This window comes from Callospermophilus lateralis, chromosome 18 (assembly GCF_048772815.1).
Source record: "Callospermophilus lateralis isolate mCalLat2 chromosome 18, mCalLat2.hap1, whole genome shotgun sequence".
In the NCBI taxonomy this organism is placed as follows: Eukaryota; Metazoa; Chordata; class Mammalia; order Rodentia; family Sciuridae; genus Callospermophilus; species Callospermophilus lateralis.
Genome location: NC_135322.1, coordinates 15,231,845 through 15,259,180, shown reverse-complemented (window position 1 = coordinate 15,259,180; position 27,336 = coordinate 15,231,845). Strand labels below are relative to the sequence as shown.

At 53.0% G+C, this 27,336-nt stretch overlaps 1 protein-coding gene across 4 annotated transcripts in view; it reads left to right on the top strand.

Moving 5' to 3' along the window:
- Positions 1 to 27,336, top strand: part of Ryr1 (ryanodine receptor 1) — a 113,578-nt gene that overhangs the window by 33,551 nt on the left and 52,691 nt on the right. For all 4 annotated transcript variants that reach the window (XM_077105867.1, XM_076839060.2, XM_077105866.1 and 1 more), the window contains exons 32-63: positions 1,441 to 1,527; positions 1,658 to 1,884; positions 3,385 to 3,997; positions 5,538 to 5,807; positions 6,109 to 6,309; positions 6,650 to 6,761; positions 8,327 to 8,470; positions 9,636 to 9,909; positions 10,721 to 10,835; positions 10,919 to 11,051; positions 11,408 to 11,502; positions 13,117 to 13,252; positions 13,477 to 13,663; positions 13,748 to 13,856; positions 14,177 to 14,297; positions 14,394 to 14,563; positions 16,815 to 17,035; positions 17,118 to 17,208; positions 18,131 to 18,271; positions 18,668 to 18,831; positions 18,918 to 18,996; positions 19,242 to 19,331; positions 19,782 to 19,922; positions 20,236 to 20,310; positions 20,406 to 20,481; positions 20,794 to 20,917; positions 21,151 to 21,266; positions 23,073 to 23,140; positions 23,228 to 23,349; positions 23,748 to 23,797; positions 23,998 to 24,058; positions 24,172 to 24,410. In XM_077105867.1, coding sequence (XP_076961982.1) covers positions 1,441 to 1,527; positions 1,658 to 1,884; positions 3,385 to 3,997; positions 5,538 to 5,807; positions 6,109 to 6,309; positions 6,650 to 6,761; positions 8,327 to 8,470; positions 9,636 to 9,909; positions 10,721 to 10,835; positions 10,919 to 11,051; positions 11,408 to 11,502; positions 13,117 to 13,252; positions 13,477 to 13,663; positions 13,748 to 13,856; positions 14,177 to 14,297; positions 14,394 to 14,563; positions 16,815 to 17,035; positions 17,118 to 17,208; positions 18,131 to 18,271; positions 18,668 to 18,831; positions 18,918 to 18,996; positions 19,242 to 19,331; positions 19,782 to 19,922; positions 20,236 to 20,310; positions 20,406 to 20,481; positions 20,794 to 20,917; positions 21,151 to 21,266; positions 23,073 to 23,140; positions 23,228 to 23,349; positions 23,748 to 23,797; positions 23,998 to 24,058; positions 24,172 to 24,410 — 4,852 coding nt within the window. The remainder of the gene's footprint in view (positions 1 to 1,440; positions 1,528 to 1,657; positions 1,885 to 3,384; positions 3,998 to 5,537; positions 5,808 to 6,108; positions 6,310 to 6,649; positions 6,762 to 8,326; positions 8,471 to 9,635; positions 9,910 to 10,720; positions 10,836 to 10,918; positions 11,052 to 11,407; positions 11,503 to 13,116; positions 13,253 to 13,476; positions 13,664 to 13,747; positions 13,857 to 14,176; positions 14,298 to 14,393; positions 14,564 to 16,814; positions 17,036 to 17,117; positions 17,209 to 18,130; positions 18,272 to 18,667; positions 18,832 to 18,917; positions 18,997 to 19,241; positions 19,332 to 19,781; positions 19,923 to 20,235; positions 20,311 to 20,405; positions 20,482 to 20,793; positions 20,918 to 21,150; positions 21,267 to 23,072; positions 23,141 to 23,227; positions 23,350 to 23,747; positions 23,798 to 23,997; positions 24,059 to 24,171; positions 24,411 to 27,336) is intronic.

The following is a 27,336-nucleotide window of genomic DNA, read 5'->3' as shown; positions in this document are numbered from 1 at the left end:
TACAAAAATGGAACAGCACAGCGAACCGCCAGGTTCCTGGCACACAGCTTCAGCTTCCACCCCCTCACGGCCAATCTCGCTTCATCTTTACGCCTACTTCCTCCACACCCACAGGAAGATTCTGAGGGAAACTGCAGACATCATGTAGTTTCATCTCTTTTAAGCACGTATCTTTAAAAGATAAGGATTATTTTTAAAATGCATAACCACAATACCACTATCACCCCCAAACCCCAAACCAGGAGTTTCTAACCGCCATCAAATGTCCAGTTCATGTTCAAATTTCTCTAGTTACCTCAAAAATGTCTTTTTTTTTGTCACTTCTTTTTTTGAACTGGAATCTAAGATTTTATACACACACACACACACACACACACACACACACATATATATATATATATATATTTTTTTTTTTAATTTGGTGCCAGGGATTGAACTCAGGGGCACTCAACCACTGAGTCACATCCCCAGCCCTATTTTGTATTTTATTTAGAGACAGGGTCTCACTGAATTGCTTAGCATCTCGCCATGGCTAAGGCTGGCTTTGAACTCGCTATCCTCCTGCCTCAGCCTCCTGAGCCACTGGGATTACAGGCGTGCGCCACCATACTCAGCTAAGATCATATATTTTTAAATGTTTTTTAGTTGTAGATGGACACAATACCTTTATTTATTTATTTTTATGCGCTGCTGAGGATCGAACCCAGTGCCTCACACATGCCAGGAAAGTGCTCTACCTCTGAGCTACAGCCCCAGCCCAAAGTATTTTAATTGGTTGCCAAGTCCCGTAGGTTTCTTTTTGTACATCGGTTTCCTTTTCCACACCTGCTCCCCCTTTGAAGTGATGGTTGAAGGAATCGGGCTGTTGTGCTCCCCCCAGTGCGGTCCCTGGACAGGCAGGACCAGCATCACTGGGAGCTTGTTGGATATGCAGACTCTCAGGCCCCTCCCCAGACACACTGAATCGGAATCTGCATTTCATGGAGAGCCCAGGAGTTTCGTGTGCACTTTAACATCAGGGCACATTGACCCAGTCCCTGTGGTTTCATTAGAACATTCTCCCCTGTCCCCTGCATTTCCTGTAAACAGGGGGTTGGGTCTAGAGGAGCAGTTAGATCCAGGTTTGGCTTTGGCAAGACTGCTCCACAGATGGTATTGTTTGGGGATGGGGGTGGGGTTTTTTGGGAGAAAACCTCAGAGAGAAACTGGAAAGGCATTCCTGGAGGGGCCTGATGTGCACCAAGATGCAGATGACAGGTGGCCCCGGGGAGCTGGAAGAGGCTGGCCTGGCCGGTGTGTCCCAGGGGTGACCTCAGAGCCACCGGGGAGCCTCTAGATGTCCACATGTGACTGTGCAGTCTTGGCCCCAGCATTTGAGGTCCAGATTCCACATGGCCAACCCATCCCTGTCCCTCACCTTGTCCTCTGCTCCCCTGCCAGGTGGAGCCCAACACGAAGCTATTTCCTGCTGTCTTTGTCCTGCCCACCCATCAGAATGTGGTCCAGTTCGAGCTGGGAAAGCAGAAGGTGACAGTGCAGGAGTGGGGGCACTCGTGGGGCAGGCTGCGGCGGGGTGTGTGGGGAGGACACCTGGAGGTAGGGTGGAGGGTTGGGGAGGGCTGGGAACCCTGACCCAGGCATGCCTTTGTACCCCCAGAACATCATGCCACTGTCAGCCGCCATGTTCCTGAGTGAGCGCAAGAATCCAGCCCCCCAGTGCCCGCCGCGGCTGGAGGTGCAGATGCTCATGCCTGTCTCCTGGAGCCGCATGCCCAACCACTTCCTGCAGGTGGAGATGCGGCGCGCTGGGGAGCGGCTGGGCTGGGCTGTGCAGTGCCAGGAGCCGCTGACCATGATGGCACTCCACATCCCTGAGGAGAACAGGTCAGGGCCTGGCTGGTGGCACAGGGGCAGGGCAGGTGCTGCCAGTCCTCTGGGGTCTGGACCCAGCTCAGTGCCTCCTCCTACCACTTCTCTGGGGCTCCAGACCATCCACGCAGGGGGATCTGGACTCAGCTCAGGCTTCCCGATAACACTCTGGGAGGCTCCAGACCTGCCTTATGAGGCCCTGGACCCATTCTGTGAGCCACAGACTCACCTCGGGGGACCACCTCCCACCCAGGGAATCTAGGCCCATACTACAGGGCCCCAAAGCTATCTCAGGAAGCCCAGACCAACCCAGAAGAACTGGACATTATTCAGAGAGGCTCAATATACCCCATGGTCTCTGGCCACACCCAGGGAGACTTTAGACCCGTCCCACAGAGATCTAAAATCCATTCTAGGGACCCAGACACACCCAGGACTACAGATGTGTTCACACAAATGCCAGGAATGCTGTGTGGCTGTGTGTGAGTGTGTGTGTGTGTGTGTGTGTGAGAGAGAGAGAGAGAGAGAGAGAGAGAGAGAGAGGGATTGATTGATTGATTCTGGGGATGATTGAACTCATGAGGTGCTTCACCTGTGCTACATCCTCAGTTTTTTTTTTTTAAATATTTTCTCAGTTGTCAATGAACCTTTATTTATTTATTTATTTATATGTGATGCTGAGAATTGAACCTAGTGCCTCACATGTGCTAGGCAAGTGCTCTGCCACTGAGCCACAACCCCAGCCCCATCCTCAGTTCTTTTTATTTTTATTTTGAGATAGGGTTTCACTAAGTTACCTAGTCTAGCCTCAGACTTGCAGTCCTCCTGCCTCAGCCTCCTGAATCATTGGGATTACAGACCTGCACCACTGCTCTTGGCTAGAAATATTCTTAAGGACTCTGAGCATAGCCAGGGATCCCAGCCTCAACCCAGGAGGCTTCTGACATGATTCATTCCTTCCTTAATTTGTCATTTGACAAATATCTCTGGCATGTGGATCGGTAGCATTCTAGGCTGATGACAACAAGATTTTGACACCCAGTGACATTCTAGTAATGCTCATATATATCTCAGTGTGCCCAGACTTGCCCAGGGGGACTCAGATCCATCCCCAGGCCCCCTCCCATTTATTCATTTACCAAATATTTATTGAGCACTTCCCGTGTACCACAGGTGTCCAGCTGTGGTGAAGTTAACATTCTAGTGGCACTTAAACATAACCAGAGGCCTTGACCTTGCCAATCTAGGGATCCCAGATACATTTGAGGGTCACCAGAACCTCTCTGGATTCTCAGAAAACTTAGAGTCTTAGACCTCCCAGGGTGTCCCAGACCCCTTGGGAACTCCCAAGACCATTGGAAAACTCCTAGACTTTGCTCCAAAGCCCCCATGGAGCCCTGACCTGCAGGACACGGGGATTTACTGCTAAAGCACCTCTGCCTCTCTCTGGTCTGTGTCTGTCTGCCACCTCCTCTGTGGTCCTGTCCCTGTCTGTGGCCCTCCCCTCTCCCACAGGTGCATGGACATCCTGGAGCTGTCTGAGCGCCTGGACCTGCAGCGCTTCCACTCGCACACCCTCTCCCTGTACCGCGCTGTGTGCGCCCTGGGCAACAACCGCGTGGCGCACGCTCTGTGCAGCCACGTGGACCAGGCGCAGCTGCTGCACGCGCTGGAGGATGCCCACCTGCCTGGCCCTCTGCGCGCGGGCTACTATGACCTCCTCATCAGCATCCACTTGGAAAGTGCCTGCCGCAGCCGGCGCTCCATGCTTTCTGAATACATCGTGCCCCTGACGCCTGAGACCCGCGCCATCACGCTCTTCCCACCTGGGAGGAGCGCAGAAGATGGTCCCCGGCGCCACGGACTGCCTGGGGTTGGAGTCACGACCTCCCTAAGGCCCCCACACCATTTCTCCCCGCCTTGTTTTGTGGCGGCCCTGCCAGCTGCTGGGGTCACCGAAGCCCCGGCCCGCCTCAGCCCCGCCATCCCCCTGGAGGCCCTGCGGGACAAGGCGCTGAGAATGCTGGGGGAGGCTGTGCGCGATGGAGGGCAGCACGCGCGCGACCCCGTCGGGGGCTCGGTGGAGTTCCAGTTCGTGCCCGTGCTCAAGCTCGTGTCCACTCTGCTGGTAATGGCTTCCTCCTGCTTCCTTCCCCCATTCTTCACTTTGAAAATAACCCATCCATCCGGTAATCAGTTCCCTCCCATGTATGCATCCAGCCACCCTTAGGTCTCTCCATCTGTACCGCCACCCACCTTTCAGCTTAGCCTCCCGTCACCTACAACCTTCACGCACTTTGCCTCCCATCCACTCATCTGTCTTCTGTTCATCTGTTTATTCACCTTTCTTCTTCCCATTCCTCCACCCAACTGTCATTTATCCATCCATCAATCCATCCACCCTCCGCTCACCTTTCTATCCTCTCATCCATTCATTCATTCATATGCCCTCATCTTCCCACACAAAAGTCCGTCTGTCTTTCTTTTCTTTTCTTCTCCACCATATATCCATCCATCTATCCATCCATGTATCCACCTCTCCAGCTTTCAGTGTTCACTCATCCTTCTTTCCCTTCATTCACACATCAGTCCCTTCACCGTCCACTTATCTGCCCATTTATTATTAATATATGTTTCCTTTCATATATCCAACATCAGTTTCCCTTCACCTGTGTATCCAGCTATATGCCCACTCACAGGTCCATCCATCCTCCATCTACCTTTCCATTCATCTCTGCACCTGTTCATCCATATGTATATAAACCCACCCATCCATGTACTCATAAATACATCCAGCCATCTACACCAATTCACCTACCTGTCGATCTACCTCTATTCAGGTTTTATTCATGTACTCCTTTACTCCTAAACTCGCAGAACCGTTCATCCAAGAAGCCATCCATCCAACTTTTCGTGCGCAAGCCTCCTCCATCCACACATAAGGCCACCCATCTAACCCGCCCACTCCCACAGCGATTTGCACTGTTTCCCAGTGCCCTGGTTGACTTGCTCCTGCATCTACCATCCCATCCACCTACCTGCTCACCTGTGCATCATTTTTCCTGTCACCCACCCACCCACCCTCTCTGCCTACACCATCCCCTTCATCTCTCCGTCACGATCCACTCCCTCATCTCCCAGACCTCTGCCATTCAAGCTGTCCATTCACCCACGAGCCACCCCATCCTCCCTCTCTCCACCTTTCTCTCTCCCCGTTCTTCTTCCCTTTAATCTACCTTCTATCTTTCCTTCCATACTTCAGTCTAGAAGCATCTTTATGGAGTTGACTGAGAGTGATGTGGCATGTGCTGGGAGCTGTGTGGGCCTGTGTCAGGTGTAGGGTGCCCCAGAGCCACATGTGTTCAGGCTTGGGAAAAAGGACACTGAACTGTGAAGGGAGAGGTGCTGATGTGGTCTGGGCCATGTGGGCGAGGCACAGGTGTGAACTGGAGGAATTTCAATGAGGTCAATGGCAAGGAGGGAGGCCATTTCCTTCTATGGGAGGAATCACATCAGCCCATGTGAGAAAGAACCTGGCATATGGCAGGAGGAGCGAGGCTGGGGAGCGAGGCTGGGAGCGAGGCTGGGAGTGAGGCTGGGAGCGAGGCTGGGGACTGGTCATGGAGGCCTTTCAGGCCATAGTGAAGAACTCAGAATTTGTCCTGCAGGTGATGGGAGTCTTCAGCGATGAGGATGTGAAGCAGATCTTGAAGATGATTGAGCCTGAAGTGTTCACTGAGGAGGAAGAGGAAGAGGAGGAGGAGGAAGAGGAGGAGGAAGAGGAGGATGAGGAGGAGAAGGAGGAGGATGAGGAGGAAGAGGCACAGGAGAAGGAAGATGAGGAAAAAGAGGAAGAGGAGGCAGCAGAGGGGGAGAAGGAGGAAGACCTGGAGGAGGGCCTGCTGCAGATGAAGCTGCCGGAATCCGTGAAGTTACAGGTGGGCTGCTCGCCCGTCTTCTGCCTCCATCTGCCTGGATGGAAGATCCAGGGTCTGGAGGAGCTCGAGTCTGCACTGTGTCCCGAGGCATTGGGGGACTTTGCACCTGCAGAAAGCGGTGTGGGGGCGTGCTGGCCTGGAATGATCTCTCTGGTGCCACGTGAGAGGAGACCACGGAGAAGGCTGGCTTCAGACCCGAGCAGGAGATGGTGGTGGCTGGACCGTGGCAGGGTCAGGGAATGGGGAAGAAGCAACAAAAGTTTCAGGAAGTCCCGGTGGTCTCATGACTGTCCTCCCCCAGATGTGCCACCTCCTGGAGTATTTCTGTGACCAAGAGCTGCAGCACCGCGTGGAGTCCCTGGCCGCCTTTGCAGAGCGCTACGTGGACAAGCTCCAGGCCAACCAGCGGGACCGCTATGGCCACCTCATGAAGGCCTTCACCATGACTGCCGCCGAGACTGCAAGGCGTACCCGCGAGTTCCGCTCCCCACCCCAGGAGCAGGTCCTCTGCCCCCTGACGTCCTCTGTCTTACTGTCTAACCCCCAACCCTGACCTCTCCCCTCACAGACCCTGATGTTCCTCAATCTCAAAACTGGTGCTTGACCTCTGAACCTATTGATGTTCTCTTTATCCCTCTGTGAACCAACCTGACCTGGGAGTCACCTGACTGACCCTGACCCCTTCCAGACCCCTGGCCCTAGTCTCCCAGCTGTTCTTCACCAACTCACACTTTGGCTCATTATCTTGGACAGGGCCTTAGATTTGAATCTTTGACCCTTGACCTCAGAGTTCTTCCTCTGTGGTCTCTGACCTCTCCTTCTGACCTTTGACCTTCCCCTAGATCAACATGCTATTGCAGTTCAAGGATGGTGCAGACGAGGAAGATTGCCCCCTCCCTGAAGAGATCCGACAGGATCTGCTTGACTTTCACCATGACCTGCTGGCGCACTGCGGTGAGGAGAGAGGACAGGGAGCCCTTTCCCCAGGCTTTCTCTTGAGACTTCTGAAGTTTCTCTAAGATTTCTTGGCCTCACATGAGTTGGTGTTAGATAACTATGGGTTGCATGAATGCATGAGTGTACCGGGGAGCAGACGGGCCATGCGTGGAGGGTGTGCTTATGTGAGTATCTGGGTGAACGGGGATGAGGATGAATAGGTGGTGAGTAGACGGGAGTGTGAACTGGTGGATAGAGGGATGGAGGGATGAATAAATGGGTGAAGAGATGGCTGGCTGGCTAGCAAAATAGATGGAGGGCTGATTGAGAGTGGATGGAGAGCTGGCTGGAGGGACAGATGGACAACCTCGGTTATTCTCATGATAAAGCAGCACATTATCTTATTGAGATTCTCTTGAACATGATAAGTCATTTTTCTCTGGCTGATAGTCAAGATTTTCTCTTTGTCTTTGCCTTTCAACAGTTTGCTTATGACATATCTAGGTATGACTTGTCATTCTGAGTTTATCCCATTTTGAGTTTGTTGAGTTTCTTGGATGTGGAGACCAATATATTTCTTTGGGAAAGTTTTATGCAATTATTTCTTCAAATATCAAATATATTTTTTAAATATTTATTTTTAGTTGTAGTTGGACACAGTACCTTTATTTTACTTATTTATTTTTATGTGGTGCTAAGGATGGAACCCGGGGCCTTGCACGTGCTAGGCAAGCGCTCTACCACTGAGCCACAACCCCAGCCCTTAAATATTTTTTTGCCCCTTTCTCTCCTCTCCTTCTGGAACTCTCACCATGAGTATACTGGCATGCTTGAGGATGGCCCACAGGTCTCTGAGGTTCTTTGATTTTTCTGTTCTTTAGACTGGAGACTCTCTATGTCCTACCTTCAACTCCACAGCTTCTTCCTCCTACCAGTTCAAATAAGCTGTTGAACCTCTCTAGTGATTTTTTTTTTCTTTTCTGCTACTGAGGATTGAACCCAGGGGCACTTTACCACTGAGCCACATCCCCAACCCTTTCTAATATTTTATTTAGAGACAGGGTCTTGCTGAGTTGCTAGGGGCTTGCTGAGTTGCTGAGGCTGCCTTTGAACTCTCCATCCTCCTGCCTCAGCCTCCCAAGCCACTGGGATTTTGGGTGTGCACTACCACCACCACCACCAGCCTCTCTAGTGATTTTTAAAATTTTAGTTATTGCACTTTCCATTTTTTCTTTTTTAAAATTAAAACGCTTTAATTGAAGCATTATTGTGAAGTTGGTATAGTTTTCAACTCCAAAATTTCTTCATGTTTCTTTTTAAATGTTATTTAGCTCTTGGTTAGTACCCTACTGTCATCGCATATCCCTTTAGTTCTTCAGACATTTTTAGTTCTTTGAACATATTTGCCACAGCCAATTTAGATGGCAAATGCTTCATAGAGTCAATAAATGAATATATTAAGAAGTAAATGGGAAGCTCCCGAGTGCTGCAGAGTAAGAGATGAGTGGCCCGTGGGTGGGTTAATGACAAAGTGCCCAGGCAAACTGCTGAGGGACATTCCCTCCCCTGTTGTGCACGTTCAGGAATTCAGCTGGAAGGGGAGGAGGAGGAACCAGAGGAAGAGACCACCCTGGGCAGCCGCCTCATGAGCCTGTTGGAGAAGGTGCGGCTGGTGAAGAAGAAGGAAGAAAAATCTGAGGAGGAGCTGCAGGAGGAGCATAAACCTCGTGAGGATGAGGGACGGGGCCAGAGTGGCGGCAGCCCTGTGCATGGGATCCTGTCTCCTTGCAGGGCACAGGGGGATGCAGGAGGCCAGGATGGGAAGGAGCGAGACAGGAAGGGCTGGGTGGGAGCGGCTGTCAGCTGGAGCTGTGGCTCGCTGTGGGGGCCGCAGCCTGCCCCTGGGTGTTGCCCAGTGCGAGGGACAGAGGGACAGCTGGCCAGAGCAGAGGGCTGCGCCAGCCTTGGGATGGTGGCCACTCCTGCACCACTAAACTTCTGTGTCCCTGTGGCTTTTGATTTTCCTTCCTCTTGTGGTGAGATGATTTCCCTGCTGAGGGAATCAGAAAAGCCGTTAGGATACATGTTGGACCAAGGCGCCATTATGCGAGCTTTGGATCAGCCACATCTAATGAGCACACCCCCAGCCCTATTTTGCATTTTATATTTAGGGACAGGGTCTCACTGAGTTGCTTAGCACCTCGCTGTTGCTGAGGCTGGCTTTGAACTCATGATCCTCCTGTCTCAGCCTCCCAAGTCGCTGGGATTATAGGCGTGTGTCACCACACGTTATCCTATGACATTTAAGAAACTCTTTTGGATCAGCTCTGGGCCAGGCACCGTCAGCAGGGCTGGGCCAGTGGGGAGGAAGTCAGAGTCCCTGTCCCCAGGGGGTTTAGAGTAGTATAACAGAGACAGATAGGGATGTATCGGTGTTAGATGGTCCTCAAGACTAAGAACACAATCAATCTGAGAGGCAGGAGAGGCTGAAGATGGAGGGGTCCATGTGAGGGAGCAGGGCACGGGAGGACCTGGGGAAGGATGACTGGCACAGAGGGAATGGCCAGTGCCAAGGCTCTGGGGCAGGGGCGTGCCTGGTGCATTTAGAGGCCAGTGTGGCTGGAGCAGAGGGAACCAGGGGCCCGTGGTGAGCACCGAGGGCAGGGAAGTCACAGAGCCAGATCAGATAGGGCCAGGGGAAGGAAGTGGGACCACACATCACAGGTTCTGAACAGACACCTCGCTTCAGTGCCAGGACGTGGTGACATGCTCTTGGCAGGTGGAAGAAGGGGACTGCTAGCAACGGAGAAGCCTCTGGGAAGAGGGGCCTCTCCTGCCCGTCCTGGCCCTAGGCCCCGGTACAGCGTTCGGGTGCTTGTCTCCACTTCCCAGGGTCCCTGCAAGAGCTGGTGTCCCACATGGTGGTGCGCTGGGCCCAGGAGGACTTTGTGCAGAGCCCCGAGCTGGTCCGGGCCATGTTCAGCCTCCTGCACCGGCAGTACGACGGGCTGGGCGAGCTGCTGCGGGCCCTGCCCCGGGCCTATACCATCTCGCCGTCCTCCGTGGAGGACACCATGAGCCTGCTGGAGTGCCTCGGCCAGATCCGCTCGCTGCTCATCGTGCAGATGGGCCCCCAGGAGGAGAACCTCATGATCCAGAGCATTGGGTGAGGCACCTCGTCCGTGCTGGGCACCTTTCCCTGGAGGTGGGGGGCCTCCTTCTCCAGCTGGGCCCCCTGGGAGAGTCTGTAGGTACAGCGAGGTCGCCTTCCCTCAGCGATCGGCCTGTCCACCGACTCTGGGAACAGCCCCCCCACCACATGACTCTGGGCCCAAGGTCTGCCATCTTGAGCTTCGGTTTCCTCATCTGTAACTTAGGGAAGGGCCACACCTACCCCCTTGAGAGTGGTGTGGCTTCGGGGGCTCGTGCTGCTGCTGCAGGTCGTGGCGTGGTATTGAGCACTGAGTGTCGAAGAGTCTCATTCCTCCACTCAGAAAGGCTTATCTAGCACTCACCATGTCTGGGCCCTTTCCAGGCGTTAGGAACACAGCGGGCAACGCGACAGAGGTCTGCTCTCTGAAGCCCCATGTTGTGGCTCAGGCCTGTGATCGCAAGTTCAAATCCAGCCTCAGCAAGTCCCTAAGCAATTCAGCAAGACCTTGTCTCAAAATAAAATATCAAAAAAGGGCTCGGGATATGGTTCAGTGGTTAAGCACCCCTGGGTTCAATCCTTGGTTCAAAAAAAAAAAAAAACTCCACTCTGGGAGAGCCCACCCTGGACACGGGCCTCAGTTTCCTCACATGTGAAATAGGGACACAGTTCCTGCCTCCTAAAGAGGATGTAAGAATGAACAGGAGCAGATCTGGAGGGGGCAGAGGCCAGTAGGTGCTGACTGAGACCATGTTGGTGGCAGTGGCTCTGCCTGGACTCGGTGACTCAGCCTTTGATGACTCCACGCACTCTGATCCGTCCCCAGGAACATCATGAACAACAAAGTCTTCTACCAACACCCGAACCTGATGAGGGCCCTGGGCATGCACGAGACGGTGATGGAGGTCATGGTGAACGTCCTTGGGGGTGGTGAGTCCAAGGTAAGGGTCTGGCTGGGCTGGAAAGCAGAGAGGAGGGGGCCGCAGAAGGCAGGCACTAACCACAGCCCACCTGCCTGCCCCAGGAGATCCGCTTCCCCAAGATGGTGACAAGCTGCTGCCGCTTCCTCTGCTACTTCTGCCGCATCAGCCGGCAGAACCAGCGCTCCATGTTCGACCACCTGAGCTACCTGCTGGAGAACAGCGGCATTGGCCTGGGTGAGAGACCCCTGAGCCAAGAACCTGCCCCCAGAGCCCTTCCAGGCTTGCCCCCTCTCTGCCAGCTCACTCACTCAGTCATTCAACAAACACACTCTCAACCCTCCCTGTGATGAGTAGGGCAGGGACACATAGTGACCCAGGCAGCCCTGCATGGCCTTCCCTGGGCTCACGGTGCATTAAGGAAGACGGCCCCAGCTTAGACAGCAACAGCCGGAGTGGCCAGGGCTGGGACGGGGATCCACAGATGAGACAAGGCCTCTGGTCCTGCCTGGGAAAGGAGGAGTGACACACTCAGGAGTGAGACAGGTGGCCGCGTAGCTCTGAGAGTGTTCTCACCACTTCTCGCTCCACAGGCATGCAGGGCTCCACGCCCCTGGACGTGGCTGCCGCCTCTGTCATTGACAACAATGAATTGGCCTTGGCGTTGCAGGAACAGGACCTGGAAAAGGTGCAGAGGGGAGGCCGGGCAGTGTGGGACAGCTGCTGGTTATGGGCCCCCACGGGGAACATTCTAGACCGTCCATGGCTGAATCAGACGGGAATAACTTCCAGGGAGAGAACAGCACCCGTGGTCACTCCTGGGGGCTGTGGGGCTGCAGCACATCCATGCTCTATGCTGCCTGGCCAGTGGCCTAGCGAGTGTCGTGCCCTCTGTGCCTCCGCTTCTGTGTGCAGGGGGGTGAACATTTGCTCTGGAGCTCATCATGTTGGGTTCAGCTTCCTAGTTCCCTTGCTGAGAGGCCTTGGACAAGTGACAGCTCCTTCGGCCCTCTGCCACCTCATCTCCACAGTGCACACAGTGGTAGGAACGAACGCATAGAGTTGTTTTGAGGGTTAAATGAGATGATCTATAAAAGCATTTCTAAAACAGCACTCAAGCCAGGCACTGTGGCGAGAGACCCCCTTTCTCAAAACAAATGAACTAAACACCATGACCAATAATGGTTAGCTGCTGTTTATCCAGTTAGCATTTCTTGTGCACCACTGTATGTCAGGACCTGTCCAAGGCCAGAGCAGTGATAGTACAAAAATCTGTCTCCCAGCCCCAGCAGCAAGACCCTGTCTCAAAATAAACAAAAAAGGGGCTGGGCGTGGTGGTGCATACTTATAATCTCGGGAACTCAGGAGGCTGAGGCAGGAGAATTGCAAGTTTAAAGCATGTCTTAGCAAGGCCCTAAGGACTTCCTGAGATCCTGTCTCAAAATAAAACATTGAAAAAGGGCTGGGGATGTGGCTCAGTGATTAAGCAACCCTGGGTTCAGTCCCTGGCATATAAATAAATAAGTAAATAAATGGCTGGGGTGTGGTTTAGTGGTTAAGCATCTCTGGGTTCAATTCTTGATACGCAGAGAGAGAGAGAGAGAGAGAGAGAGAGAGAGAGAGGAAGGTAGGTAGATAGGTAGATTGATTCCTGCTCCCAAGTAGCCAACATTCTATTTGGGAGGATGGATAATATGAATGCTGTAGGAATAACATCTAGTGTGTTAGCTAGAACAGATGTTGAGAAAGAAAGCAAGCAAAGGAGAGAAATATCATGGGTCACATGTTTGTCTGAGTTCGGGTTAGAGTAGTCAGAGAACGCCCTGTTGAGAAAATGACATTTGAGTAAAGCTCAGGAGGTGAGGGGTCAAATGGATATCAGGGGAAAGAGCATTCCAGGCAGAGGGAACAGTTAGTGAAAAGGCCCTGAGGCAGAAGTGAGCCTCGTGAATTTGCAGAATAGTAGAGAGAAGAGTGCCTTTGGCGCAGAGGCAGTGAGGGACGAGTAGTAGGAATTTGTGTGGGATCAAGGACTCCTAAATGAGATGAGGTCACAGAATCTGAGCAGAGGAGGGACATGACCTGACTCAGGTGTTGATCGGTGTGTGTGAGGAGCAAACTGAGAGGAGAGGAAGGGGAAGACGGGCTGCTGCAGTGGCCCAGGTTGAGATGAAGATGGGTGGGACCAGGCTTTTTCTGCTCAGGGATCCAGAGATGAACAGGGCTGGGGAGCTCAGGGCTGGCACACTGAGCCCTAGGGAAGAGGGGGTGGCTCTGGCTGAATCCCCTTCCTGCCCCCCAGGTCGTGTCCTACCTGGCAGGCTGTGGCCTCCAAAGCTGTCCCATGCTCTTGGCCAAAGGGTACCCGGACATCGGCTGGAACCCCTGCGGCGGTGAGCGCTACCTGGACTTCCTGCGCTTCGCTGTCTTCGTCAATGGTGAGGCAGGGGATGGCGGTGGCAGGTGGGAGTCAGGGGGCCTCTGACCAAAGCCTCCCTCAGGGTGACAGCCCACACCCTGCGCCTTGGGCCTGGCCTGAGCAGGGATTCTTCCAAGAGGTTCTGGGCCGACCTGGCATCCCCCCTGGGGGTGTCAGGTCCTGGGGCCGCGTGGGGTCCCTGGGCAATGGCTCACGGGTCCTCTTGACCCTGCCGCGTGCCAGGTGAGAGCGTGGAGGAGAACGCCAACGTGGTGGTGCGCCTTCTCATCCGCAAGCCCGAGTGCTTTGGGCCTGCCCTGCGGGGTGAGGGTGGCTCAGGGCTGCTGGCCGCCATCGAAGAGGCCATCCGCATCTCTGAGGATCCTGCACGGGATGGGCCAGGTGTCCGCAGGGACCGGCGCCGTGAACAGTGAGTCTCCTGCTCCCCTCCCCAGCGGGACAGCCCACCCTCCCTGTGCCCCTCCACCTCCCTCACACCCACCCCCTGCGACAGCTTCGGGGAGGAGCCTCCTGAAGAAAACCGCGTGCACCTGGGACATGCCATTATGTCCTTCTATGCTGCCCTGATTGACCTGCTGGGACGCTGTGCACCAGAGATGCATGTGAGACCCGGAAGGTTGGGGTGGGACAGATGGGAGGGGATGGGCATGCATGGTCACCTTGAATTCCTGCATTCAGACATTGGTGATCTTGATTGAACTCTCACCATGTGGGTGGTCATGGACAGAACAGTGACCTGCACTGTCCCAGGCCCCGATCTCATGGAGTGGACAGGGGAGGGATGGGGAAGCACAGGCGGAGGGTAGGGAACTGAGTTAGTCCCTTGGGAGGGAGACCTGCGGTACCCATCGGTGTGGCAGGAAGGGGTGGAAAGGAGAACGGGTGCTGGGTAACATGCCCATCCCCCTCCCCACCCCCCCAGCTAATCCAAGCCGGTAAGGGCGAGGCCCTGAGGATCCGCGCCATCCTACGCTCCCTCGTGCCTTTGGATGACCTCGTGGGCATTATCAGCCTCCCCCTGCAGATCCCCACCCTGGGCAAAGGTAGGAGGGGCCAGGGCCTGGCCAGGGCAAGATGCTGGGGAGGGGGCCAGTGGGTCCTGTGGGCATCCTGACACCCCCCACCCCCCTTTCCCGTAGATGGGGCACTGGTACAGCCAAAGATGTCAGCGTCCTTTGTGCCGGACCACAAAGCGTCCATGGTGCTCTTCCTGGACCGCGTGTACGGCATCGAGAACCAGGACTTCCTGCTGCATGTGCTGGATGTGGGGTTCCTTCCTGACATGCGGGCGGCTGCCTCGCTGGACACGGTGAGCAGCCCCATCCACCCTGGCCCTCTCCCTGCCCCATAGAGGACATGAGATGGGTCATGGGAGAGTGACAGCAGCATTTTCGTATTAGAGAGCAAAGCCAGGAAAGGCAGAAAACCGATGGAGTGTGGGTAGGAGTCCTCCAGGTATGAAAATGATCATTCTTCGTTCAGCACTGTGGGCACCCACAGCGTATGATCGTAACAGAAGGTGACTGGCCAAGGAAGGTGACCACTGAGAATTGACCACTGGCTTAGAGGAATGGAGATCATAGTGACCTTGACAAGCAGTTTTAGTAAGGTGAAGGGCCACAGCCTTATGCAGGGGGCTTGAGAGGGACAGGAGGTAAGGTATCGGAGATGGAGTACTAGCCATTCCTTTTTTTTTTTTTTTTTTTGGTACCAGGGATTGAGCCAGGGGCCCTTAACCACCAAGCTACACCCCCAGCCCTTTTTATTTATATATTTATTTTTATTTAGAGACAGGGTCCCACTGAACTGCTTAGGATCTCATTAAGTTGCTGAGGCTGCCTTTGAACTTAAAATCCTCCTGCCTCAGCCTCCTCTGCTGGTACCAGCCATTCTTTAGGAGTTTCTGGCAGGGGAAGGAGGCAGAGGAGGGATGACTGCTGGGGGTCAACCCCAGCAAGGTCTTAAGGGGGAGAATTAACTGCTTGATATTAGCTGGGAAAAAGGAACACTGGGACTTGAATCTATAACCACTATAGGAAGTGTGGGTACAAAGGAACAAGTTCACTGACACCACAAGGAAGTGACCAGCCAAAGCCAAAATGTAAAAAAAAAAAATCACAGAACAAATGACCCGGTTTCTCCAGCAAGTAAATCACATTAAAAAAGAAAAGATGAAAATGTCTAAAATTGTTCATCATCACTAGCAATTAGAGAAATGCAAATCAAAACCACTCTAAGATTTCATCTCACTTCTGTCAGAATGGCAGCTATTATGCATACAAAAACAATAAGTGTTGGCGAGGATATGGGGAAAAAGGAACACTGATATACTGCTGGTGGGACTGCAAATTGATGCAGCCAATCTGGAAAGCTGTATGGAAATTCCTTGGAAAATTGGGAATGGAACCACCATTTGACCCAGCTGTCCCTCTCCTCCGTCTATACCCAAAGGACTTAAAAAACAGCATACTACAGGGACACAGCCACATCAATGTTTATAGCAGCTCAATTCACACAATAGCTAAACTGTGGAGCCAACCTAGATGCCCTTTAATAGATGAATGGATAAAAAAAAATGGGGCATATATACACAATGGAGTATTACTCAGCAATAAAAGAGAATAAAATCATGGCATTTGCAGGTAGAATTAGAGAAGATATTGCTAAGTGAAGTTAACCAATCCCAAAAAACCAAATGCCTAATGTTTTCTTTGATATAAGGAGGCTGATCCATAATGGGATAGGGAGCAGGAGCATGGGAGGAATAGATGAACTCTAGATAGGGCAGAGGGGTTGGAGGGGAAGGGAAGGTGTAGGGGGTTATTAATGAATGGGATAATCATTACTATCAAAAGAACATATATGAAGACACGAATTGGTGTGAGTATACTATGTATACAACTAGAGATATAAAAAATTGTGTTCTATAAGGGTAATAAGAATTGTAATGCATTCTGCTGTCATATATAAATAAAAACAAATTTACATTTAAATAAACCTAAAAATAAAAAAAGAAAATGTCTATGAGACTTGCCGGCCAAATGCAGCATGTGGACCCTCCTGGGGCCCTGATCTCAACAGTACCATCTGAATGCAAAGCAGTTTTTGCCACAGCCAGAGAAAGTTGATCAGGAAAATCAAGAGATTGTTAATTCTGTCACCAGGGATATGGCAGTATTTTCTGGACTGTCAGATAGACTTGCTTTTCTGAATGGAAATGTGTAGCTAAGCATCTGTGGGTACAATGGCAGATGGCTGGGGTTTGCATGAAAATGTTACAGGAAAGACAGACGGTCAAGGTTAGAGCGGAAATAAAATCACACGCAAGGTCAGTATCTGCACAACAGCCAAATCCGAGTAATGGGGCTCATTATTAGCTTCTGGACTTTTGAGTGTGTTCGAAATTTTGCTCAGCAAGGTAGCAGTGGGAGTGGGGTACAGAAGCCGAGGAGCAGGATTTGGGGGAATGATCTGGGTCCGTTGGCCAGAGTTGTCCAGGATGGCTGCCAAGGCCACCCCAGGGTTTGCAGCGGGCCTGATGTCCTCGCCCTGTGCCGCAGGCCACTTTCAGCACCACGGAGATGGCCCTGGCGCTGAACCGCTACCTGTGCCTGGCGGTGCTGCCGCTCATCACGAAGTGTGCGCCACTCTTCGCGGGAACCGAGCACCGCGCCATCATGGTGGACTCCATGCTGCACACCATCTACCGCCTGTCCCGGGGCCGCTCGCTCACCAAGGCGCAGCGCGATGTCATCGAGGACTGCCTCATGGCGCTCTGCAGGTGGGGTGCGGCCCGGGGCGGGGTGGGGCCACAGGCCGCGCGGGCCTCGAGGCGCGATCCCCGCCCTGTGCTCTCCCCGCAGGTACATCCGCCCGTCCATGCTGCAGCACCTGCTTCGGCGCCTGGTGTTCGACGTGCCCATCCTGAATGAGTTCGCCAAGATGCCGCTTAAGGTGAGCGCTAACCCTCCTCAGCTCACCCACTCACCGCCCTGCTCTAGCCCCAGACTAGGGGGCGCGTGTGTATCAACGCTGCCCACCCCAGCCACCCTGCGCGCGTGAGGGCAGCGGATTCACGGAAGCTAGTTGGCATCCCTGTCAGCATACTAGGATTCCCAGGACATTCACTTTGCGTCACTGATGCCGCTAACATTCCCTAATTAGCGCTTAATTTGCCTAACCAAACGAAGCCAGCCCCCGCCTAAATTAGCATATATTTGCATGGGGCACACCAATTCCCCTAATTAGCATTTTATTCGCTTGCCCAGACCACCAGCCTTCCACTATTCAAATGAGTTCGTTTATTTGAATAAACAGAACCATAGCTATTCTGAATATTTGCACACTGTCTCTCCTGTTTTTTCATTTGCATGGCTAATTTGCATAAGGAGATACCCCCAACTCAGATATCTTGGCTATTTTGCATAATATGCTTAAATTAGCCCCTACTTCAAGTTTGCATATTGGATAGTGGAGGCCGTCTTTTCAATTTCCATATATTTGCATGGAGCGCTGCCTGTGTTTCTATCTGGCGTGCTAGTTTGCATAAGCACAGATCACTCCATCCATATGCCCATTTGCACACCACCCTACCCGTGGACTATTAAGCATGCTTGTTTATGTGAAAAGACAGACAAACCCAGCTCTGGTTTAATGACCATCCTGGTTCCAAATTAAAATGCTAACTTTGCATAATAAACTATCCAGGACCATTCCCCAATAAACAGACCATGCCCTCCTTTATTAGCATATAATTTGCATTTTCTACACCTCCTTTATAGTTTTCGAGCACTGCACCCTCTGCCTCCTGGGGCCTTCATTTGCTTGCCATCTGCTTTATGCCCCTTCCTGTGTGTCCCCTCTTGCTCCCACTCAGCTCCTCACCAACCACTATGAGCGGTGTTGGAAGTACTACTGCCTCCCTACGGGTTGGGCCAACTTCGGGGTCACCTCCGAGGAAGAGCTACACCTCACTCGCAAACTATTCTGGGGCATCTTTGACTCTCTGGCACATAAGGTCTGGGCACCCAGGAGACCCAAAAGGGGAGGGTTGGGCCTCAAACTTGGGAATCCAGAATGAAATCTCCAAATTTGATGGGTTCCAGGAGAGAGGCAGCTCTGCAAGTTTGGATGTAGGAAGATTTATGGGTTGAGGATTCAATTTGGGGGTTATAGAAGAGGGGATGTGCCTTTCATTGGGGTGCTTGGAAGGGGTAATATGGAGGTGATTTGGGGTTCCATCTTGGTCTAGGGTTTTGATTTCAGAGAGAGGGACCATAATTTGGGTTTGGGGGTCCAGGGAGGAAGGTTGATGATTAGAGGGTGTGATTGGCACTTCTGAGACTCCAAGGTTGGGATATTCCTTGAAGCCCGTTGTGACACCCTCCAACCCGCCCACCCCTGGCATCCTCAGAAATACGACCAGGAGCTGTACCGCATGGCCATGCCTTGTCTGTGTGCCATCGCGGGGGCCCTGCCTCCTGACTACGTGGATGCCTCGTACTCATCCAAGGCAGAGAAAAAGGCCACTGTGGACGCTGAAGGCAACTTTGATCCCCGGCCTGTGGAGACCCTCAAGTGAGACCTGGGGTGGAACTCAGGGGCTGGGGAAGAGGAAGGTTCCCTCTCCATGCCCCAACATCTGCCAATCCCTCCCTCCACAGTGTGATCATCCCCGAGAAGCTCGACTCCTTCATTAACAAGTTTGCAGAGTACACACATGAGAAGTGGGCCTTTGACAAGGTCGGCACCAGGGTCCCCCAGTCCCAGAAGTGTCCCTCCTTCAAGACCTCAGCTTTTCCCCGGGCCCAGGTCTTCCCTGAGGCCCCAGGTTTCCCTGAGGCCTCCGGCCTTCCCTAAGGACCCCCACTCTCCCAGGGATCCCCAGATTTCCATGGAGCCCTCAGTGCTCCAGGGTACCTGCTGGGTGCCCTACATGGCTGCTACCCCTCATCCTGCCTTCACCTGTCCTCCGCCTCCACTTCTAGATCCAGAACAACTGGTCCTACGGGGAGAACGTAGACGAGGAGCTGAAGACCCACCCCATGCTGAGGCCCTACAAGACTTTTTCAGAGAAGGTGACCAAGCCTTGGGGCCCTGTGTTGGGGTTCAAAATGAAACCCCAAATCTGGGGTAGGGAAGAAATAAGGAAGCTTCACGGGTTTGAATCAGACAGGTCTGGGATTAGGGTTCCCATCATGGACTTTGCCTCCCCTCAGGTTGGGTTGCCTCCCCCTGAGGGCCCCAGATTCCTAATGCCCCTCCTCTAGAAAGGGTCAGAGCTGAGTTTGATTCCTTGACCCTGAGTCCCGTCACTGGGACTCGTGTGTAAAATGAGAGAATGGTTAGGATGCTCTATTCCAGACTGGTAAGAACCTGGGTTCCAGGGTGGCTGGGCCACTGAGCACTTCATAGCCACCCGGTGGGGACTTCCCACTCTGGAGGCCAGGGAGTCTGGGCTGCGGGCTCCTTCCTCTATCCCCTTCCAGCCCCACTCCACCTACTCTGTCCCCTCCTGTCCACTTCAGGACAAAGAGATTTACCGCTGGCCCATCAAAGAGTCCTTGAAGGCCATGATCGCCTGGGAATGGACCATAGAGAAGGCGAGGGAGGGTGAAGAGGAGAAGACGGAGAAGAAGAAAACACGGAAGATATCTCAAACTGCCCAGGTGAGGTCATGAGGGAGGTGGCCAGTAAGGGGCCTGTGGGACCAGACAGGGGCTGGGATTGTGAGGGGAGGGGGCCCTAAGGAGAAGGACGAGTCAGGAGAAGGGGCGAGGCCAGAAGAAGGGACAGAAGTCCAAGAAGTCTGGGACAGGAGAGTCATGGGTCTAAAGACTCATGGGGCAGAGGAGAGGAGGGGGTGGTTTAGAGACAGGGTCTTAAGGAGGGGGTGCAGAGGAGGTGTCTGGGGCCCCAGGCAGGGGCTGGTTGGGGCTTCCTGCTTGCTCATCCAGCCCCCGTCTCCCCCTACCCTCTCAGACCTATGACCCCCGAGAAGGCTACAACCCCCAGCCCCCCGACCTCAGCGGAGTGACCCTGTCCCGCGAGCTGCAGGTGAGACCTCTGACCCTGCATTTGGGGGTCCCCAGGGCATCTGCTGGGGAAGGGCATTCTCTGAATCTGTCCTGGATTGTCTGCGTCCCCCGCAGGCCATGGCAGAACAACTAGCAGAAAACTACCACAACACGTGGGGGCGGAAGAAGAAGCAAGAGCTGGAGGCCAAGGGTGAGTGGCCCCGCTCCCCACAAGGCCCCTGCAGTCCCCCCCCCAGAGGCTCCGGAGTCTGAGGGCCTGGGTCAGACCGTGCCTTCCCGTGCGACTGAACAACTGCCTCCGCCCCTGGGTTTCTGGCCTGGAGACTGGAAATGGTGACAGCGGTTTCCACCACAGGCTTGTGGTGAGGCGAGCCTCTGAGAGCGGGGTTTCTGTTACGATGTCCATCTTTATGACCAGAATCCTGCGACCTCAGCTCAAGAACCACTTCAGGGAGCGGCCTGGTCCCCCCCAGCCCCTAGTTTCTGGTCTTTGCCTCCCCAGGCGGTGGGTCCCATCCCCTGCTGGTGCCCTACGACACTCTCACGGCCAAGGAGAAAGCACGAGATCGGGAGAAGGCCCAGGAGCTGCTGAAGTTCCTGCAGATGAACGGCTACGCGGTCACCAGGCAAGCTCAGGGGCGGGGCCACGCGGGAGGAGGCGGCGGGTGGGCGGGGCCAGAGTGCGGGGGCGGGGCCATACCGTGCCAGTCCAAGGGGCGGGGCCTGGACATGGAGGCGGGGCCTGGACATGGAGGCGGGCCCTGAGAGAAGCTGAGGACCTGGGATGAGGAAGGACCTGCTGGAGCAGAAACGCACCCAGGCCCTGCTTCTGGGCCGACCTCTCTGCTTGTCCACCCAGAGGCCTTAAGGACATGGAGCTGGACACATCTTCCATCGAGAAGCGGTTTGCGTTTGGCTTCCTGCAGCAGTTGCTGCGCTGGATGGACATTTCCCAGGAGTTCATCGCCCACCTGGGTAGGAAGAATGCCCTTCCTGTTTTCTGCCTCCCTAGCAATGACGCGCCTGGGGAGCCAGCCCCGGATCTCTCCTTCCGCCCCTCATCTAATTATTTGCTAGGCCAGACACTGTTCTGGATGTCAGAGATACACTGACCAAAACAAAGATCCAGCCCATCTGCCACTGTGTTCCTGTGGTGTTTACACCATCACTATTAATAACATTTAGTATGTTAGTGTTTGGGGAAGAATAAATCAATAGAGCAGGTTGAAGGGGATTGGGAGTGTGCAGCCCATAGTTATTATTATTATTATTTTGTAGTTGTAGATGGACAGAATGCCTTTATTCTATTTGTTTATTTTTATGTGGTGCCAAGGATCAAACCCAGTGCCTCATGAATGCCAGGCAAGCACTCTACCACTGAGCTACAGCCCCAGCTGAAGCCCATTGTAATTTTAAATAGAATATTCAAGGAAGACTTGGATAAGAGTGTGACATGGGCTGCATGTGGCTCAGTAGTAGAGTGCTTGCCTGGCATGTGCAAAGGCCCTGGGTTCCATCCCCAGCAGCACTGGGAAAAAAAGTGACATCTGAGTCAAGACCTAAAGGAGATTCCTGGAGAGCCATTTGGACATCTGGAGACATCTGTTCCTTCCAGGCAAGGGAGCAGCAAGTGCAGAGTCCTGGAGGGTCCCTAGTATGGGATGCCATGAAGCAGAGTGATTGAGGGGGACAGTGAGAGGACATGATGTTAGAGAGGTGACAAGACAGATCACGTAAAGCTTTGCAGGCCATGGTGAGAACTTTATCTTTTCCCCTGAGTGAGATGGAGCCACAGGAGGCCTCTGAACAGAGAAGGGACCTGACTCAGGTGTTCAGGGTCCTTTTGACTTGACTGGGAACAGAGAGGGCGAAACTGAACAGATTCTGGATTTATTTTGAAGGCTGAGACTGCTGGGCTGCCCTTGGGTGTTTCTTGGACATCACCAAGAGTCACAGCTAGGGCCCCCACAGTCTGTTTCAGTTTTCCTCAGAGACCCCCCCAGCCCCCAAACCCCCACATTCCTGATGGTGAGAGACAGATCAGGATTCAGTCCCACAAATCTCACCCCAAGGCCCACATGCTGAGCCTCCTTGCTGCATACCTCTGTCTCTCTGAACCTCAGTTTCCTCATCTGTGATATGGGGTACTGTTCAACATAACTGGCCATGGTTCTGTCACTTACTGGCTGGGTGACCCAGGGTGAATTGTTTTACCCCAGTTTTCTCATCTATAAATGGAGGAGAGGGACCAACTACTACCAAGTTGGGAAGAGATTCTAAAAGGATGACATTTCTCAAAGTGCCAGGGACATATCAAATGTTTAATAATTGGAGCCAGTATTATTATTTTAATAGCTTAATTATTCCTATTACCATGTTTGTCTGAAATGGTCTTTATTTAAAAATTATTCTAATGTATTTATATCAACTTCTCGTCTCATTTGTTTCATTTATTAAATCTAAATTGACTCCTTGGTAGACACTGAAGTTCAGAAATAAGAAAGGCTTGTGATGAATGAGGAGAGGATGGTCTATGGCCTCACCTTCCTTCCAGTTTGTTCTCCTCCCTATTTTCAGTTTCAGGAAGGGTTTGATCAAGGGATAGGGGAGATCAGACAAAAGAAGGGGAGAGAGGTTTATCTGACAGACAACAGAAGTGACTTCATACCAAGAATTTATCTCCCATCATTTCCTAGCCCTTCCCCCAGAGTCTCTCCCATCAGATCACACTGGATTCCCCAGCCTTGACCCCTCTGTGACCCCATTTGTCCTTCCCGACAGAGGCCGTGGTCAGCAGTGGACGAGTGGAAAAATCCCCACATGAACAGGAGATCAAATTCTTTGCCAAGGTGAGAGGTGGGCTGGGAAAGGCAGAGGGGGCCAGGAGCTGTGGGCCTCCCCCTCTTCACCACCCCGTCTTCCTTCCCCACCTGCAGATCCTGCTCCCCTTGATCAATCAGTACTTCAACAACCACTGCCTCTATTTCTTGTCCACACCGGCCAAAGTGCTGGGCAGTGGTGGCCACGCCTCCAATAAGGAAAAGGAAATGATCACCAGGTGGGCTGCCTGCGACCTCTGACCCCTGACCTCACAGGGTTATAGTCCTGGACCCCTGACTTCCTGTGCTTGGTCTTTGGGGGCTCTGTCCTGGGTACTGGGCACTGGTCACTCTTCCTGCAGAGATAATAGGTGGGCTGGGGTGACAAGCTGTCCCTGTTTGCAAGACTGTAGGGTCTCCTAAAATATCAGGTAAACTGGGACAAACTGGTCACCCTGTTAGGAAGGCAGACACCCACTGTGGCTCCCGGGCCAGTCACTCCTTGGATCCCCTTCCTGAAGTCTCCTGCTCAGGCTGCCTGCCGCCCTCCCCTGTCCTCTCTGTCCTTTCTCTGTGCCACCGCTGCCCTGTCTCCATGGTTTCACTCTCTATTCCCCTGTCCTGTCCCTTCCTCCAGCCTCTTCTGCAAACTCGCGGCCCTTGTCCGCCACCGCGTCTCTCTCTTTGGTAAGTGGCCCCCCCCTGAGCTTCCCGCCAGCCCCTGGAGGAAGGAGTTCCCGGGTTTGGCCTTCATTTGAGGAACGTTCCTTGTGTCCTTCTCCTGGACCTGGATGTGGACTGGGTAGTCCTGGGGACAGGGCAGTGACTGAGACAGGGGGCCGCTGTCCTCTGGCCCTTCCCTCCCCTCAGCCACCTTCCCCTCCCAGGGACGGACGCCCCCGCCGTGGTCAACTGTCTTCACATCCTGGCCCGCTCCCTGGATGCCAGGTAGGGTGAGGGGGGTGGCACCCACTGCATCCTGCGCCAGCCGCAGCCCCTGTCCTTCACACCCGCCACATGGAGACTTTCTTTCTAGAACCGGGTCCCCGCTTCCCCCCTAGGACGGTGATGAAGTCAGGCCCCGAGATCGTGAAGGCCGGCCTCCGCTCCTTCTTCGAGAGCGCCTCGGAGGACATCGAGAAGATGGTGGAGAACCTGCGGCTGGGCAAGGTGTCGCAGGCGCGCACGCAGGTCAAGGGCGTGGGCCAGAACCTCACCTACACCACGGTGGCCCTGCTGCCCGTCCTCACCACCCTCTTCCAGCACATCGCCCAGCACCAGTTCGGAGATGACGTCATCCGTAAGAGCCATGACTTCAGGGGCGGGGGTCCATCACAGGTGGCGGCCAGAGTCCCCAGGTGGTGGCCAGAGTCCCCAGGGGCAGGGTGTGTGGTTCCTTGCTGAAAGCAGAGCTCATGGTCGTTGAGTCATAGGTAACAGAATGAGTCCCTTAGGATGTGCGTTAGCCGCTCTGACCCAAGACCCCAGGTCACTGGAACCTGGAGAAGCCACACATTCCTTTCTCATCTAACAGTGACTCGTAAGTGGGTCACAGGGTCAGAAATCCAGGCCCCTTCCCTCTCACGGCTCTGCCTTCTGTGAAATGTTGCCGTTCCAAGGTGGCTCGCCATCACCTCCCTCCAGGCAGCCGGAGAGGAGAGGAAGTAGAGACGGAGCTTGTGCCCGGGGAGGCTGTGGGGGAAGGCCCCGCTGCTGGGAGCCCGGCTTCCAAAGAGCTTCTCCTGAGTCGCATCCCCAGCCCCACTTCGGTTCTTTTAAAGGAACCACCTAGAAGCAGCCCTGTCGCTTCTGCTTATGTCAGACTAGTCAGAACGTGACACGTAGCCACCTGTCACCGCCAAAGAGACTGGGAAAGAGGCCTTTGTTCCTGGAGGTCAGGTGTTGAGCTCAACATGGGGGGTCTCTGTGAGAAAGAAGGTCGGGGCAGGGCTGAGAGTCGGAGAGCAGCGTCTGCATGTTTGTCCGGCCATGGGACACACGTGGGTATGACGCAGCCGAGACTGTGCTGTGTGGGACACACTGGACATGCAGTGCGGTGTCACTGAGACATAGGAAGGCCAGGTGGCTTGACATGACACGTGTGGGCAGGGATTCAAAAGAGCCTTTTAAGAAGTGGCTGGGACCAGGGTGGCACCAGGGGGATGGCAGGAGGGGCAGGGGAGAGACACTCGGAGATGGAGAAGACAGGCTAGGGAAGGGAGGTGTCCAGAATGAGGCCGGGGACTGGGGACCTGGGGACATGGGTCCTTTATAGAGCTGGAGATGGGAAGATGTGGCCAGTTTGGGGAGATGCTGAAGTCGGTTTGGGACACAGGAGTTATGAAGGGCCTCTGGGGACACTAAGGGAGGCCTGTCCAGTTATGGAGCATAGGGCCAGTGGGCTCTGGGGACGGAGAGATAGTGAGGCACTGTGCCCACTGCTTATTTGAAATTACAGTCCGTTGCTAAACAGGTTGGTGGCATGTGCCTGTAATCCCAGCTATTTGGGAGTCTGATGTGGGAGGATCACAGGTTTGAGGCCAGCCTCAGCAATTTAGAGAGACCCTGTCTCAAAATTTTTAAATATTTTTATAAATAGCTGGGAATGTAGCTCAATGGTAAAGCACCCTTGGACTTGATCCCTAGTGTGTGTCTGCCTGTCTGTCTGTCTGTCTCTCTCTCTCACACACACACACCCCTACTGAAAAATGGAAGAAAGGTAGCACTTGGATGGCGTTCTTCCCCAGGTCCAGCTTTTTTTTTTTTTTTTTTTTTTTTTAGAGAGAGAGAGAGAGAGAATTTCAATGTTTATTTTTTAGTTTATTTTTTAGGACATAACATCTTTGTTTGTATGTGGTGCTGAGGATCGAACCCGGGCCGCACGCATGCCAGGCGAGCGCACTACCGCTTGAGCCACATCCTCAGCCCCCCAGGTCCAGCTTTTTATTTGAAACTTTTAAAAAAAACAAAAAAGTCAAAAAGAAGAGTTTTCTCCTCTGCGTCACCTTTCACTGCACTAGTGAAAGTGTGCCGGGTTTCTGTTCTCGCGACTAAAAGGCTCAGGGGTCACTCTAGTTACACTGGGCTAACTGGGCTGCACGAAATAACCAACAAGAGACACAAAGACCTTTTTCCTTGGGGTCGCTGTGACAGCTCCTCTGACCTTAAGGGTCTGCAGAAAGAGAGAGCGAGGCACGCGCTGACCCCTTTTATTGAGGGAAGCTATTCAAACGAGGCAAGGGATCAGGTTTCAGGGGCTGAGTCTATCTTCATGATGTCCACTGTCAGCAGGTTGACTGACACCTGGGTAGGCCACACCCAAGGGCACAGTAAGAGGAGGGGACACACACAAGGCACTTCCATGGAAGATTCTATCCTAAACAGGGCAAGGGGTTATATTACAAAGGAACAGGTGAGCGTAGCTTCACCCATGGGGCTGTAGCAAGACACACCCATTTCTGTGACTGAGCGCCTCAGCACCCAGCTGGGGAGTGTAACTCAGTCACCCGGAAGGTTGGGTTCCCACAAAAATGTCTACAAAATTTTTGAAGTTCTGAATGTAAGTGGCACCTCATGTCTGAATGCTGAGGCTGCGCGTCCCGGAACCAGAACCTTCCACCGTGACCGCAGCATCACCATCACCAACCTGATCACGTGAAAGACCCCTGTCACCCACACAGTGTCTGCGACTTATTTTTGTTTGTTTGTTTGAGACAGAGCCTCCATGTGTTGCCCAAGCTGGTCTCCGTTTCCTGGGCCCCAGCGTTCCTCCTACCTCAGCCTCCCGAGTAGCTGGGAGCCACTACATCTGGCTTGTCTTTGTTTTTTTTTTTTTTTTTAAGTGAGACTTAAAAAAATATTCGTAAAAGTCAATATTGAGAGTAAGGCGAGAACGCAGCATTTAAAGGATTATGAAGTAAAACCTCCTCTGTATTTTAGGAGATTGAACGGACTTGAAAATAAAGAGGAGACTGAAAACAACACTATGAAAGGAAATGCTCAATATTTCAAGTGTTTTTAAGTTGATGTGCTGTAAGAAAAAAGGTCATTCCTAACTATAAGAGTGAGCTGTAACTCAGTTTTTAAATATATATATATATATATATATATATATATATATATATATATATTAGTTGTAGTTGGACACAATACCTTTATTTTATTTATTGACTTTTTTTAAAGAGAGAGAGAATTTATTTAATATTTATTTTTTAGTTTTTGGTGGA